We start from the raw sequence: 16977 nt of genomic DNA on the forward strand, positions 1-16977 counted from the left end.
CTGTCCCGAAAGGTTTGCTACTTTCACTGTGCCCTGATCCTCCTACTTGTATTCCCTCTCTCTCTCTTCCTCCATACACTGAACTGAACCTGATGATTTTAGAAGAACTAGGGTAGACATAATTACGACATTCAAGATGCTCAGAGAATTCGACAGAAAAGATAGGGGCAGACTTTTTGAAATTATTGGCACAGGGGTCCGAGGGATTACAGATGGAAGTTTAAGGCACACGAGCCACAGGGGCGTGGAAAAAATAACTGTTCTAGAGGAATCAGCTAGATGAGGAAGTGGTAGAGGAAAATTCAATACACAATTTTAAAAGAAGGTATGACAGGGGCCCAAAAGGCCAGGAGCTAAGACTCGAACACCTTTTTCCCCTGGAACACAACTCGGCGAGTATATACACACACACAAAGGAGACTACGTGCGCCCAGCAGTAACAGCCTGGTTAATCGAGGCCTGGTCAAGGACTGGGCCGCGCGGGCGTTGACCCCCGGAACACCCTCCAAGTAGACTCCATAACGGAATCGGACATAAAAGTTCACATGTGCAATGCAAAGCTACCATCCATGGAACACTTAAACCACAAGTAAACAGACTGAGAGAACTAGCAGCCACACGGGAGACTGGAAACACTGGAGAGATGAGATGGTGGAGGTGGTGATGGAGAACTTCCTGTGTGCCAACATGTTAGAGACACAAGCAGAGAGATGAGACGAATCAGCGAGGATGGACCATGTATTCACCCTAAGCGAATCTAATATAGGTGAAATAGAATATGAGAGGCCCCTCGGGGCTAGTGACCACACAGTACTGAGTTTCAAGGACCTTGTGTGAAGTAAATATGTAGTGAAACATGGGGAGGGAGAAACCAGACTTTAAAAGAGTAATGGGAAACGAAACACGAAGGACTGACAATGAATGAAATGCTGAAGTATGTAGCTGGAAACTGAAACGAGTTTGTGGGACCTCAAACTGAGATGAGTTTGAAGGACTTGAAACTGAGAACCAAGGGAGAAATACATACCCAAGCGCAGGTGAAGCAAGAGTAAGAACGGAGTGAGTCCTTGGCTCACTCAGAGATGAGAAACAAAAGCTAAAAGTGCTAGAGAAAAGTAAAAAAATAAAACAACAAAGAACAGAAGAAAACAGGAAAGTTAGAAGAGCTAGACACGAATATACATAATTAAGAAGTTTGAACAACAATTTGAGAATAACAATATCGACAGCCAAATCTGAACCAAAGTTGGTATGCAGTCACATCAGGAGAAAAACAATAATAAAGGAACTAGGAAATAGGTCTGAAGAAGGAAGGAGAACTCACAAGAAATGACCAGGAAGTATCTGAAGATACACAAATAACCCGCACATAAAAGAGAGAAGCTTACGACGACGTTTCGGTCCGACTTGGACCATTGACAAAGTCACACTGAAGAAAACAGGACTTGAAACTGAGAACCAAGGGAGAAATACAGTGTGACTTTGTCAATGGTCCAAGTCGGACCGAAACGTCGTCGTAAGCTTCTCTCTTTTATGTGCGGGTTATTTGTGTATCGTTCCAGTCACGGTATTGTGTCTTTTTGTTATTTATTTAAGTATCTGAAGAGCTAAACAAAAGATTTCAGTAGGAATACTTGAAGGAAATAAAGACATTACCAGAGAGTTAAAGAGAACGAGTACATCAACGAGTACTCGACACAATACACAAAATAGCAGAAAGAGGTGAAGAAACTGTTGAACAAGGTAAACACCTTGAAGGTAATGTAACCACATAATATATCTTCATGGGTTCTGAAAAAGGAAGCTAAAGTACTGTTTTAACCGCTAGCCACAATTTCCAACAAGTCAACTGATACAGAGCAACCGTGAGAGGTGTGGAAGACAACACATATAGTCCCAGACTGCATAATCAGAAGGTTCGTGGGTCGCCTGGAAAAGAAGAGGCTGATAAAAAACAACCACCATGGTTTTGGAGATGGTAAATCCTGTCTTGCAGACTTGCTCGAGATGTATGAAGTGTCTCATTCATCAACACTCAAACTAAGATTCCTTAAGTTATGTTTTCTTAAGTGGTCTTATCTTAATTTTTGTAGTTGTGACGTTAAAATTAATTAAATTTTCGTTTATACCCAACAAGCCTGTGGATGATTTAACGTCACTTATTCCTACGTAAATCAGCCTATTCTACGTAATATAGTCTACGTAACATATATTCTTTTTAGTGTAACAATCTGTCCTACGTAACAGACTTTTTTTTATGTAATACACAGCCTGCTATATGTAAGAAACTGTTTGATGCAACATACAGCCTTTATATGTAATTTATAAACTGTTCTATGTAACATACAACCATGGAACAAAAATTACTTTGTCTTAAACGAGGAATTAACAGATTATTAAACAGATCCTTTGCATATGTTTAATTATAGCATGTGTCCCTCTTACCCCGAGTGCATTTTTGTTTAGTAAGTTCTTATATATATATATAATATATATATATATATATATATATATATATATATATATATATATATATATATATATATATATATATATATATATATATATATATAATCTCTTGTATAAGCATATGTACTATAAATTGGAAATAAATTAAGATTTATTAATATTCTGCTAGACATGATAAAGCAAATATTTTACAGAGACGAAAATTTGTGACAGTGTGGCAGCTCCAAGTGGATATATAATGTCAGGGAAAATTACTGTCTGCTCTCTATTTTTGTACAGGATGCATCACAAGAGGTACAGTTAAACAGGTGTTTACTGACAAGGCTGCATCTGCTGTTGTTGCCTCCTCTCTGCATGAGAATTATAGTATCCATTTTGACAGAGGCATAAGAATTAACAACTGGACTTCTACAACTTGCCATTCCGATGACATCAAAGTTAACTTAAGACAATGACTTCTGAATCTTTCATCATCACTGATTTTATGTCATCATTTAAGTTATATTTGTTTTGTTCCCCTCGTTGAATGCCAGGATGCTGCACCTTACAGTGCCGTCTGTGTAGCAGAATTTGTATCTTCAGTGTCAACTCTGGGTCTTTTCGTTCTTCTACTTTTGTTTCAATCTTTAAGAAGAGAGTGAGGCTAAGCACTTCACCTACAGTCAATCTGCTGACAATTGTATCATCTCGACCTGTGATCCTGCATTGATGAGCACTTGTGTTCGTACTTCGATATTGTTTGTGCTACAATCTTACCAGCACTTAACGTATTCTGGGTGTAAAATAGCTATCCTTGTGGCTCCTTAGTAGTGCAAACAGTTTGAATCCATCTCTAAATCTACAGCTACTGCACTAGTGGAAATTAAATTTTACCATAAGAGACATAAGACTGATTGCAAGACTGCACCTGGCCTCCTGCCAGCGTGTTGTCATATATGATGATTTTTAGAAAATAATTATTCAACAAAATATAAGAACTTCAAAAATTGTGGCTTTGATTTCAGAATCGAAACAATTTGTATAATGTTGAGTAAACATTTATGGTCGCGTGGGGATGCTCTACGACCACAGTCCATCAAACGCTCCAGATAGGGGCGCAACTTGGAAAGGGTTAGGAAACCCATACTTAAGGATCTAGGGGGCCCCTTAATAGTAGGGGTCCTAGGCGGTCCCTTAGTCCACCTCTCGGTAAATCCGCCACTTGTAATATGTTGTACTGTCTGGGTTCAGCCACGTCAGTGTAGTGATTCACCATGAAGAATAGTTACCGGTCTGAATTTGGTTTAATTTACGAAGACTTACAATACTGAGGTACGTCTGTGGCGGCCATCTGAGCCTACTGTACACAGGAAGACGTGAAACATAAGTTACGAATCTTACTTGACAGTGTTTCATTCCAGCAACAATGCGCATACCTTGACAGATGAGCTCAAGTGGCAGTTAACCTGAGTGTCAACTGTTGTTGTTTTAAAGAGGCTTGCAGGATCCACACTTTAACTCAAGATACAGCCGGCGTCGCTCATCGTCGTATTATGATCCTCTTCAAGGAGAAACATCATATTAATAAAACAATGGTTATAAATGACCATAATTTTTAAAGGGGTGGACCGGTAAGCCAGCGGAAGGCCTCGGTCAGATGACCAAAATCTCCAAAGGCGGGTCATCATCTGACTAAGACCCGCGTCAGGAAACATTTGTCCTGTTTCCTGACGAACCTAACCTAACCTAACCTAATCATATTAATTCTTTGTGTTACTTGCCTTCTCTTCAAGGATTTACAGATTCCTTTTTTGGTATCTTCATAGCTATACTGTTTGTATTTAATGTAATAAAGGTATACGATTTTTCAACTTCTCTAAATCTTTATTCTGTTTACCTTTTTTGGTTATTGTTTCCGTTTTCCTTCTTTATTTTCACGAGAGGGAAGGATTGATCCTCGTCCCTGACAAATGACTGACTCATTTTACACATTTTGAAAAAAAAATAATAGGCCTGAATATTTCAATCCCTGCATTAGGACACTATTCATCAAAGAAGTAGAGGATAAAGAGAACTCTAAAGACAGTGAAATCAGGTCACATGACCTGACTTTGTGCTCTCGGCCTTTTTTAATCATTGCACTGAACCTCTGTTATGAGGTCAGCTCTCAACTGTCCACCTGAAATCAAAATGCGAGATGGTTTCAATCATGGCACAGTATTATTTTCTTCTTGTGTAGATATAATTTGTGTGATGCATTATTTCTCATATCCTCCCCAGTCAATCTTAGTTTTCTTTTGGGAAGGATGAAAAGTACAACAGTTAGGTTAAGCACATCTCACTTTGTTTTCCAGCCAAAGTTTTATTCGCAGATTTCAACACTAAGCTATGGCATCAGCCTATCTAGCTTCTGTGTTCACTTATCCTAGTGCTGAGCTCTCCACCTGTCTGCCCTACACAAGCCAAATCACAATCTCTGCAAGATATTTTACAGACTCTTATGCTCTAACATTATACGGCTTATTACGTATTTTATTAGGATGGCTGAAAACGATATGACTGCTTGAGAGAAAATATTTAATGTTAGAATTAATATCATAATTAAATGGAATAACCAGTGACCTAATGTATTTTTCTCTTTTGTCCAGGATTTTTTCCTCTATAGAAATTAACACTGGTTGGTTTCCCTACTTGATGAAGCAAATCTGTATTAACTCGGTATTAACTCAATTAGAGTTAATACCGAGTTAATAAGAGTTCTACCTTTAAGTCCCTCTGGGGACAAATACGCAGACTGCGCAAGAACCTGATGCTATGCTCTTATTTGTGTATCATGTTTACTGTGGTAATGAAGAGTTACCTGCGTCACTAGGTTGCTATACACTTTTAATTCCAGAGATGAGAAACCTTAAGAGGCACATAAGTTCCCAGTCTTGTAATAACATGTTCATTTTTACACTATAATCTACCTTGTCCATAATTACCATCACATTTGTTTTGTTTGTTTCGTAAAGTGAAGTCCAGGATCTTTCGTTAATTCATGGTATAACTTAATAAATCTTTGAGGACAATAAAAATAAAGATTCCAGTACTACATCACTGGAATCTTTATTTTGATTCCAGTGAGGTAGTACACTCAATAATGAACAGGTCCAAGACAGCAGTGCATCGAGAATCCGAAAACTTAATCAGAAAGTTGGAGAGATGACCTGATGATTACCCTCGTGCATGTCAGTCACAGCTTGAGATGACTGGAAGGCGATTAATGTTAACCTTACGAGTCTTAGGGAGCCTAGAAATATAAGCAGTGATTTTATTCAGGAGGAACTGTGAGTAGCCACAAATTTATCAAAACCAACAAAATAATCCATCACATTCAAAGCAAAAGTTTAATCTAAAACCTCACAAATCTTTGTCTTAATAATTTAGAATTAGATCTGAAAGTTTTTGTACAGTTTCTTTGCGAGACAATTTATTCCACACATTATTCTTGCCTAATTTCCATATTTTCTGACCTAGCTTTTTTATGGTTGTTACTAAGATAATTAACCTAATTATGGGCAAAGCTTCAAAACCGATATAAAAATAGTATTGTTAAGACTTGAAAATATTATACCTGTATTAGCTTTGTGGACGTGATATATATCTTGATACAATTCAGTAGTGTCAGTGTGTATAATGTCTGCAAGAAACAATTTAACGAATTCTGGAAAACTCTCATCCATCTGGAGAATTTGTGGAAGCCAAACTAGAACAAACTTATTCAGGTCAGCATTTCTCAGCGAACACAGACTTTTTTTCTTTTCAGGAAGCGATGAATGCTGAATTCATGCGATGGTGGCTTTGTAATTTTGAAATAAAACAAAGTTAATAGAGAATGTAGGGAGAACCTTCACTGCATGTTTAGATTCAGTCATGTACCTGCGTAACTGAGAACATTTGAAGTCACTTAGACCTGTATTCCTTGGAATACAGGCGAGAAAGATACATCATAATTTAAACCTGGAAAATCCTCGAGGGAATGGTCCCAAACCTGAACATATAAATAACTCCCTATGAAAGTAAGAAGCTCGGAAAATAAGTGCAAAATATCTTTTTATTTACTACAAGTACATGTAGAAGGTATACAGGCCTAGCTGACATCAATGACATACTACTGTATAGAAAGGCGTAACAATAAACATGAAATAAACCAACGTAATAAACAATATGATAGCGCCTGTGTGTGAGCCCTTGTGTGTAAACGCACACAGGCACTCATACACATGGTGTGTGTGTGTGTGTGTGTGTGTGTGTGTGTGTGTGTGTGTGTGTGTGTGTGTGTGTACCTCTCGTAGAAAACTTGTTGCAGTATGAAGTCAAAGAAGAAAGGCAGTAAACAAGGTTTTACTGGAAGAATGTTACGCTCTGTAGAGCACCAAACATTGTCACGATAAAAGTAATTTGCAACAGTCACCATGAACCAACACTGCTAGGCTCCACTCCTCTCCAAGAACAAACACCGCCAGGCTCCACTCCTCTCCATGAACCAATACTGCTAGGCTCCACTCCTCTCCATGAACCAACACCGCCAGGCTCCACTCCTCTCCATGAACCAACACTGCTAGGCTCCACTCCTCTCCATGAACCAACACCGCCAGGCTCCACTCCTCTCCATGAACCAACACTGCTAGGCTCCACTCCTCTCCAAGAACAAACACCGCCAGGCTCCACTCCTCTCCATGAACCAATACTGCTAGGCTCCACTCCTCTCCATGAACCAATACTGCTAGGCTCCACTCCTCTCCATGAACCAATACTGCTAGGCTCCACTCCTCTCCATGAACCAATACTGCTAGGCTCCACTCCTCTCCAAGAACAAACACCGCCAGGCTCCACTCCTCTCCATGAACCAACACTGCTAGGCTCCACTCCTCTCCAAGAACAAACACCGCCAGGCTCCACTCCTCTCCATGAACCAACACTGCTAGGCTCCACTCCTCTCCATGAACCAACACTGCTAGGCATCACTCCTCTCCAAGAACCAACACTGCTAGGCTCCACTCCTCTCCAAGAACCAACACTGCTAGGCTCTACTCTTCTCCATGAACCAACACTGCTAGGCATCACTCCTCTCCAAGAACCAACACTGCTAGGCTCCACTCCTCTCCAAGAACCAACACTGCTAGGCTCTACTCTTCTCCATGAACCAGCACTGCTAGGCTCCACTCCTCCCCAAGAACCAACACTGCTAGGCTCTACTCTTCTCCATGAACCAACACTGCTAGGCATCACTCCTCTCCAACATCCAACACTGCCAGGCTCCGCTCCTCTCCAAGAACCAACACTGCTAGGCTCCACTCCTCTCCAAGAGCAAACACTGCTAGGCTCCACTCCTCTCCATGAACCAACACTGCTAGGCATCACTCCTCTCCAAGAACCAACACTGCTAGGCTCCACTCCTCTCCAAGAACCAACACTGCTAGGCTCCACTCCTCTCCAAGAACCAACACTGCTAGGCTCTACTCTTCTCCATGAACCAGCACTGCTAGGCTCCACTCCTCCCCAAGAACCAACACTGCTAGGCTCTACTCTTCTCCATGAACCAACACTGCTAGGCATCACTCCTCTCCAACATCCAACACTGCCAGGCTCCGCTCCTCTCCAAGAACCAACACTGCTAGGCTCCACTCCTCTCCAAGAGCAAACACTGCTAGGCTCCACTCCTCTCCATGAACCAACACTGCTAGGCATCACTCCTCTCCAAGAACCAACACTGCTAGGCTCCACTCCTCTCCAAGAACCAACACTGCTAGGCTCCACTCCTCTCCAAGAACCAACACTGCTAGGCTCCACTCCTCTCCAAGAGCAAACACTGCTAGGCTCCACTCCTCTACATGAACCAACACTGCTAGGCATCACTCCTCTCCAAGAACCAACACTATTAGGTTCCACTCCTCACCATGAACCAGCACCTCTCGGCTCCACTCCTCTCCAAGAACCAACACTGCTAGGCTCCACTCCTCTCCAAGAACCAAAACTACTAGGCTCCACTCCTCACCATGAGCCAACACTGCTAGGCTCCACTTCTCACCATGAGCCAACACTGCTAGGCTCCACTCCTCTCCAAGAGGCTAAACACCTGTCCAAGAACCAAAACTGCTAGGCTCCACTCCTCACCATAAACCAACACTGCTAGACTCCACTCCTCTCCAAGAACCAACACTCCTAAGCTCCAATCCTCGCCAAGAACCAACACTGCTAAGCTCCACTCCTCACCATGAACCAACACCGCTAGGCTCCACTCCTTACAATGAACCAACACTGCTAGGCTTCACTTCTCTCCAAAAACCAACACTACTAGGCTCCACTTCTCTCCAAGAACCAACACCGCTAGGCTCCACTCCTCTCCAAGAACCAACACTACTATGTTCCACTCCTCACCATGAACCAACACCTCTAGGCTCCAATCCTCCCCAAGAACCAAAACTACTAGGCTCCACTCCTCACCATGAACCAACATCAATAAGCTAAACACCTCTTCAAGAACCAACACTGCAAGGCTCCACTCCTCTCTAAGAACCAATACTGCTAGGCTCCACTTGTCACCATGAACCAACACTGCTGAGCTCCACTCCTATCCAAGAACCAACACTGCTAGGCTCCACTCCTCTCCAAGAACCAACACTGCTAAGCTTCACTACACACCATGAACCAACACTGCTAGGCTTCACTCCTCACCATGAACCAACACTGCTAGTCTCCACTCCTCTCCAAGAACCAACACTGCTAGGCTTCACTCCTCTCCAAGAACCAACAACCAACACTGCTAGGCTCCACTCCTCTCCAAGAACCAACACTGCTAGGCTTCACTCCTATCCATGAACCAACACCGTTAGGCTCCACTCCTCTTCAAGAACCAACACTGCTAGGTTCCACTTCTCACTATGAACCAACACCGCTAGGCTCCACTCCTCTCCAAAAACCAACAATGCTAAGCTTCACTCCTCTCCAAAAACCAACAATGCTAAGCTTCACTCCTCTCCAAAAACCAACAATGCTAAGCTTCACTCCTCTCCAAGAACCAACACTGCTAGTCTCCACTCTTCTCCAAGAACCAACACTGCTAGGCTCAACTCCTCTAAAAGAACCAACACTGCTAGGCTCCACTCCTCTCCAAGAACCAACACTGATAAACTCCATTTCTCTCCAAGAACCAACACTGATAAACTCCATTACTCTCCAAGAACCAACACTGCTAGGCTCCACTTCTCTCCAAGAACCAACACTGATAAACTCCATTACTCTCCAAGAACCAACACTGCTAGGCTCCACTCCTCTCCAAGAACCAACACTGATAAACTCCATTTCTCTCCAAGAACCAACACTGATAAACTCCATTACTCTCCAAGAACCAACACTGCTAGGCTCCACTCCTCACCATGAACTAACACCGCAAGGCAAAAATCTAGACTTGGTAAAAGCTGAAGGTCGCCAGGAAAAAAGATTAAGTGCTCTACTAATCTCTCACGATTTGCATCATTGTTCTGTCTTAAAACTAAGAACACTGGACAAACACAATGAAAAATTACAAAATATATAATGATATGTTGAAAACCCTATGTAAAGACATGCCAGACGAGATAAGATTTACATTTACAAGTTTTAAATGTGAATCAGTGAGTGGGGTGTCGAGAGGCACCAGTGCAGCCTTGGCACTCATCCCGTCTCTCCAGCGCCACCGCCTCAGGCACAGTGCCACAATCTTCTCCACCTCCGATTTGTTTACATGGGAAAAAGTGTCGTACCAACTACTGCACCCTCATAATTTCAACATCCCGCAACGTGATTTCACGGTGAATTTTCTCCCGGATTCTTACTGCTGCCTACTGTGCTTGTGTGTTTTAACATCAAAGATTTTGCAGGAAAATTCTACGAGTCACTTTAAGAGGGATGAAAAGTTTGAGTGCCTACCACTGCCAGTCAGTAACGAGTGTTGAGGCTGCTCGTTGCCACGAGGAACAGCTGGCGTCCGCTGCCTCTTTTATAACATTGACTCTACTACCTACCTACCAGTTTCAACATTTTTTCTTAAGCTATATACATAAATCAGATAAATATGGCGACATATCTTTCCTTGTGACTGCTACTGTAATATTTAGTACAATACATACTGTTACAAAACAATTATTATTAATGTATGTATTTGATGGAAGCTGGTTAGTGCTCGTTGAAGTCAGGATTCATGGAGTTGTTCAGCTGTGGAAAGCGTGTAAGGAACGTGCATTCCAGTGCACACGCCAACTATGATTTCCCTAACACGGTAAGTATAGGGCAACTGCGTGGCCCTAGACGGCAGTGGACGCGTCTCGCACCCGTCTGCACGTGCGCGCCAAGTGGGCGGGGCCGGAAATCTGTCCAGCCAACGGTCAATCAGGATTCTGCCCGCCTAAATCCTCCGCCAATCAGAGCGCACGCCTTGCACTCTTACAGATTTTGGCGGGCTTTATTTTCGTTTTAGAAACTGAATCAGTCATGATATAGCCTAACATAGTTATCTATGAACCTGTTTCATTTATTTGTACGAAAGACTTGAGAATATCATGATATTTCATCCGTAGAAATCGTTAATTAACAGATCAGATACAACAAACGTGAATTATGAAATCTGGTGTAAAGAAGTCGACGAGAGCCGTCAACGCAACAATAAGATTATGGTAATGAAGTGGCGGACAAGTGCTTTAGCAGGTGTCGTAAGGTCGAGGCTGGCACTCTCCCCGCCACGATTTCCGGCCTTGTTGTATGGGGGATGCGTCGGAAGTGCTGATTGAATTTCGGCGTGGTTGTAGCAACATGGAGGTCGGTGGTGGGGGCGCTGGAGAGGCAGTGTGGGTCCAGCGGAGTGTTTGGTAGGAGGTCCCTTGTCTCGCCCGCCTCGCTACACCTCCCCGCCATTGTCGCCGTCAGCAGCGTCGTCGCCGCCGCCGCCGTCACCGACGCCTGGCACTGCCCACCTTCCAGCGCTAACTGTCAACATCATTATCTCCAGCGCCACCTACACCGACCACTCCGTGATCATGTGATTTAACGCGGGCAATTTTCTCATAAAGTCAAAAAGGATTATTATAATGCGTGACAAAGAGTCTTGCAAGGTGGCACTAAGACTTGCAAGGTAGCACTGAGAGTCCTATAAGGCGGCACTAACAGTCTTGCAAGGTGGCACTAGTCTTACCAGGTGGCACTAGTCTTACCAGGTGGCAATAAAAGTCTTGCCAAGGTGGCAGCATTGAGTCTTACCAGGTGGCAGCACTGAGAGTCTTACCAGGTGGCATTAACATTAGTGGTCAGTCTGTCTCCATAATGTGCTTCAATACATGTTCCAAAAATCGAAAAAGAATTTTCTGACACTATAAAACTGTCAAGTAACACTCCAAGGAGAAGACTGAGCAGTGTGCGGGTCACCACACTCCCCCGCCCACACAAATATGACACTCATCACTCTAACTGAAACTAACCACAAAGGCAGTGAATAACAATAAAAAGTAAGTGGAAGCTCTAGCGGTGAAGTAGCGACGCCGCCGCCGCTATCGCCTCCGCCGTCGTCGTCGCCGCCGCCGCCGCCGCTACCGTCGCCACTGCCGCCGCCGCTACCGTTAGAAATTCTGTTTGAAGTAACATGAGAGAGCCAGCATCTGTGATCCTGACGCAGGTGTGCCACAGATGACACAGGAGTGCCGACGCCCCGCTCAAAGATGGTAACCGTAGCACCGCCGCTCCGTGCTGCACACTGTGAAGTAAGAACAATCTCGTAACTTATCCTCAGTGAACTTAAATCCTCGTTTAATATCGCACCAACACTTCTCGTTTAATATCGCACCAACATTGCTTGTTTTACACAGTAGCACCACTGATCGTTGGAACCCGCAGCAATAAGCATTGTTGTAATCAACGGCAAATCAATTGCAACCCACACAGCAAAACCCGTCGTTGCAACCCACACAGCAAAATCGGTCATTGCAATCCACACAGCAAAATCGGTCATTGCAATCCACATAGCAAAACCGGTCGTTGCAACACTGCAGATGGATGACCCGCGACAGAACTCTCGCTTCTGAGGAGCCGAAGTGACCTTTAGCGGGGGTGGAAGAGGCAAAGACTACAGCAGGAGGGCAGAAGAGGGCTTAACGGACAGCCCCAGCACTACAGCAGGAGGGTGGAGGAGGTCCTAGCGGGTAGCCCACAGCATGCTGAAGGAAGGCTCTCTCTCGTGCCCCGGAGGCAGCAGCAGCGCCTTCAGGATCGTCACGCCCAAGGACCGCGAGAAGGCGGACGGTAAGACTGAAACAGCTCTCCCTGCATGCTGCCTACGACATATACAGCACCATAATATACAATCTTACATTTTCCACATTTCAATTTACAGGCTAAGATTTGTTGCCTTATCTTAGCTCATTTAAAAGCTAAGAGTTGTTGCCCTACCTCAGCTCACTGCAAAGCCCAGCCCAGCATGCCACCCACAACAGTCGCCTAACACCCAGGCACCTATTTACTGCTAAGTGAAGAGCGGCAGCAGGTGTAAGGAGGCCTGCCCATATGAGTCTCCAAGTCCGGGAATCAAACCCGCGCCCTTACCGTTGTAAGCCGAACATCCAAGTACCAAGTATCATGAATCGCCAGAAGAACGTTATCAAGCTAACACTGAGTCGTACCGCTACGACCCATCGAAAGTGAAGGGTCGTAGCAGTGGCTTGGTTGCTGCTGATAGGTTCTTGATCCAGGAACTGGAGGTTCAAAATAATAATAATAATAATAATAATAATAATAATAATAATAATAATAATAATAATAATAATAATAATAAAAGAAGAGCAGGAAAAGAAGAAGAAAGCTCTTGGAGGTTGAAACTCTTAGTCACGAAGGCCTAATGACAGGCCACAGGCCAGGAGTGATAGGCTGAAATTTAAGGACAATAGGCTAGAGGACAGGAATCAGAGGTTAGATTCTAGACCAGAAGCGATGGGCTGGAGTGCAGGGATGATGGGCTTGAGTAGGGATGATAAGCTAGAAATGATAGCGGCTAATAATGAGGGTCTAGAAGTTAAGAACAGAAGGTTAGAGGCTAGGAATATAGGGTAACGGCTATGAATGATAGGCCAAAAACCAGGAAGGATAGGTCAAAGATTAGGATTGATTGTCCAAAGACCAGGAATGATTAGCCTAAGTCTATGAATGATTGTCCAAAGACCAGGAATGATTAGCCTAAGTCTATGAATGATTGTCCAAAGACCAGGAATGATAGACCAAAGACCAGGAATGATAGGGCAAAGACTAGGAATGATAGGGCAAAGACTAGGAATGACTGTCCAAAGACCAGGAATGATAGGGCAAAGACTAGGAATGATAGACCAAAGACCAGTAATGATAGACCAAAGACCAGGAATGATAGGCCAAAGACCAGGAGTGATAGGCCAAAGACCAGGAATGAGAGGCCAAAGACTAGGAATGATTTTCCAAAGACCAGCAATGATAGGCCAAAGACCAGGAATGAGAGGCCAAAGACCAGGAGTGATAGGCCAAAGACCAGGAATGATTGTCCAAAGACCAGTAATGATAGACCAAAGACCAGGAATGATAGGCCAAAGACCAGGAATGAGAGGCCAAAGACCAGGAATGAGAGGCCAAAGACTAGGAATGATTGTCCAAAGACCAGTAATGATAGACCAAAGACCAGGAATGATAGGCCAAAGACCAGGAGTGATAGGCCAAAGACCAGGAATGAGAGGCCAAAGACTAGGAATGATTGTTCAAAGGCCAGGAACGATAGGCCAAAGACCAAGAATGATAGGCCAAAGACCAAGAATGATAGGCCAAAGACCAAGAATGATAGGCCATAGCTCACGAATGATAGACTGGAGACCAGAAATGATAGGCCATAGGCCAGGAATGATAGGCTACAGCCCAGGAATGTTAGACCATAGCCCAGGAATGATAGGCCATAGGCCAGAAATGATAGGCCATAAGCCAGGAATGATAAGCTAGGAATGATACACTAGAAGCCAGGAATGATACACCAGAAACCAGGAATGATGCACTAGAGATAAGAAATGATACATTAGAGACGAGGAATGAGAAGCTAGAGGCAAGGAATGATAGGTTAGAGGCGAGGAATGATAGGTTAGAGGCGAGGAATGATAGGTTAGAGGCGAGGAATGATAGGTTAGAGGCGAGGAATGATAGGTTAGAGGCGAGGAATGATAGGTTAGAGGCGAGGAATGATAGGTTAGAGGCGAGGAATGATAGGTTAGAGACGAGGAATGAGAAGCTAGAGGCGAGGAATGATAGGCTAGGGGTCAGGAATGATAAAAATTAGTGCAAGGCCTATCTCTCAGCCTGTCTTTTAATTATTATTATTATTATTATTATTATTATTATTATTATTATTATTATTATTATATAAGCGCTAAACTCGAATGGGTCATACAGCGCTCAACCTGCACTCAGATGGTTTAATTTCGTACTAATTACCGTTCGTTCATTTCTGCCCGACGTAACATGCTAAAAATATCAGTTATTCTCTCAGGTAGGCCTAACGTAAATTACCATTAATTTTGGTATGATTAACTGGCAATATCCAAATAACTAAAAAAACTGCGTCTTACTTCTGGCAGCACGGTGACATAGGGTGAGACTTGCGTCTGGCAGCGCGAGAGAGAGAGTAGTTCTTACGTCTGGCAGCACGGGACACTGAGAACGTTAGTATCGCCACGCACTGGTTAAAATAGATGATAGACAGTACTAAGTAAGGTGCTTCATGCATTGTGACCCTAGCTAGAGTCTGCAGTTTTTAAATTAGAATGGTTCACCAGCGGCAAATCAGCGGTAAACAAATGGTTCACCAACAGTAAACAAATGGTACACCAGCGGTAAACAAATGGTGCACCAACGGTAAACAAATGGTACACCAGCGGTAAACAAATGGTTCACCAACAGTAAACAAATGGTTCACCAACAGTAAACAAATGGTACACCAGCGGTAAACAAATGGTTCACCAACGGTAAACAAATAATTCACCAACGGTAAACAAATGCTACACCAACGGTAAACAAATGGTTCACCAACAGTAAACAAATGGTTCACCAACGGTAAACAAATGGTACACCAACAGTAAACAAATGGTTCACCAACAGTAAACAAATGGTTCACCAACAGTAAACAAATGGTACACCAGCGGTAAACAAATGGTACACCAGCGGTAAACAAATGGTTCACCAACAGTAAACAAATGGTACACCAACGGTAAACAAATGGTTCACCAACAGTAAACAAATGGTTCACCAACGGTAAACAAATGGTTCATCAATAGTAAACAAATGGTACACCAACGGTAAACAAATGGTACACCAACGGTAAACAAATGCTACACCAGCGGTAAACAAATGGTTCACCAGCGGTAAACAAATGGTTCATCAACAGTAAACAAATGGTTCATCAACAGTAAACAAATGGTACACCAGCGGTAAACAAATGGTACACCAACGGTAAACAAATGGTACACCAACAGTAAACAAATGGTACACCAGCGGTAAACAAATGGTACACCAGCGGTAAACAAATGCTACACCAACGGTAAACAAATGGTACACCAACAGTAAACAAATGGTTCACCAACAGTAAACAAATGCTACACCAACGGTAAACAAATGGTACACCAGCGGTAAACAAATGGTACACCAACAGTAAACAAATGGTACACCAACAGTAAACAAATGGTTCACCAACAGTAAACAAATGCTACACCAGCGGTAAACAAATGGTACACCAACAGTAAACAAATGGTTCACCAACAGTAAACAAATGCTACACCAGCGGTAAACAAATGGTACACCAGCGGTAAACAAATGGTACACCAACAGTAAACAAATGGTACACCAACGGTAAACAAATGGTACACCAACGGTAAACAAATGGTTCACCAACGGTAAACAAATGCTACACCAGCGGTAAACAAATGGTTCACCAACAGTAAACAAATGGTACACCAACAGTAAACAAATGGTTCACCAACAGTAAACAAATGGTTCACCAACGGTAAACAAATGGTTCACCAACGGTAAACAAATGGTTCACCAACAGTAAACAAATGGTTCACCAACAGTAAACAAATGGTTCACCAACAGTAAACAAATGGTTCACCAACGGTAAACAAATGGTTCACCAACAGTAAACAAATGGTTCACCAACAGCAAACAAATGGTTCACCAACAGTAAACAACTGGTTCACCAACGGTAAACAAATGCTACACCAGCGGTAAACAAATGGTTCACCAACAGTAAACAAATGCTACACCAACGGTAAACAAATGGTTCACCAACAGTAAACAAATGGTTCACTAACGGTAAACAAATGCTACACCAGCGGTAAACAAATGGTTCACCAACAGTAAACAAATGGTTCACCAACAGTAAACAAATGCTACACCAGCGGTAAACAAATGGTTCATCAAGAGTAAACAAATGCTACACCAACGGTAAACAAATGGTTCACCAAC

General features: G+C 43.1%; 2 protein-coding genes across 2 annotated transcripts in view; one reads left to right on the forward strand and one right to left on the reverse strand.

Annotated features, from left to right (window-relative positions):
• Nucleotides 1-16977, reverse strand: part of LOC128684571 (mucin-5B-like) — a 1040772-nt gene that overhangs the window by 287995 nt on the left and 735800 nt on the right. The gene's annotated exons all lie outside the window — the stretch shown is intronic.
• LOC128684382 (uncharacterized) overlaps nucleotides 11010-16977 on the forward strand; it is a 620161-nt gene continuing 614193 nt past the window's right edge. Inside the window, exon 1 of the mRNA XM_070095925.1 lies at nucleotides 11010-12759. Coding sequence (XP_069952026.1) covers nucleotides 12672-12759 — 88 coding nt within the window. The 5' untranslated portion in view covers nucleotides 11010-12671. The remainder of the gene's footprint in view (nucleotides 12760-16977) is intronic.

Source organism: Cherax quadricarinatus, chromosome 4, assembly GCF_038502225.1.
Source record: "Cherax quadricarinatus isolate ZL_2023a chromosome 4, ASM3850222v1, whole genome shotgun sequence".
Classification (NCBI taxonomy): domain Eukaryota; kingdom Metazoa; phylum Arthropoda; class Malacostraca; order Decapoda; family Parastacidae; genus Cherax; species Cherax quadricarinatus.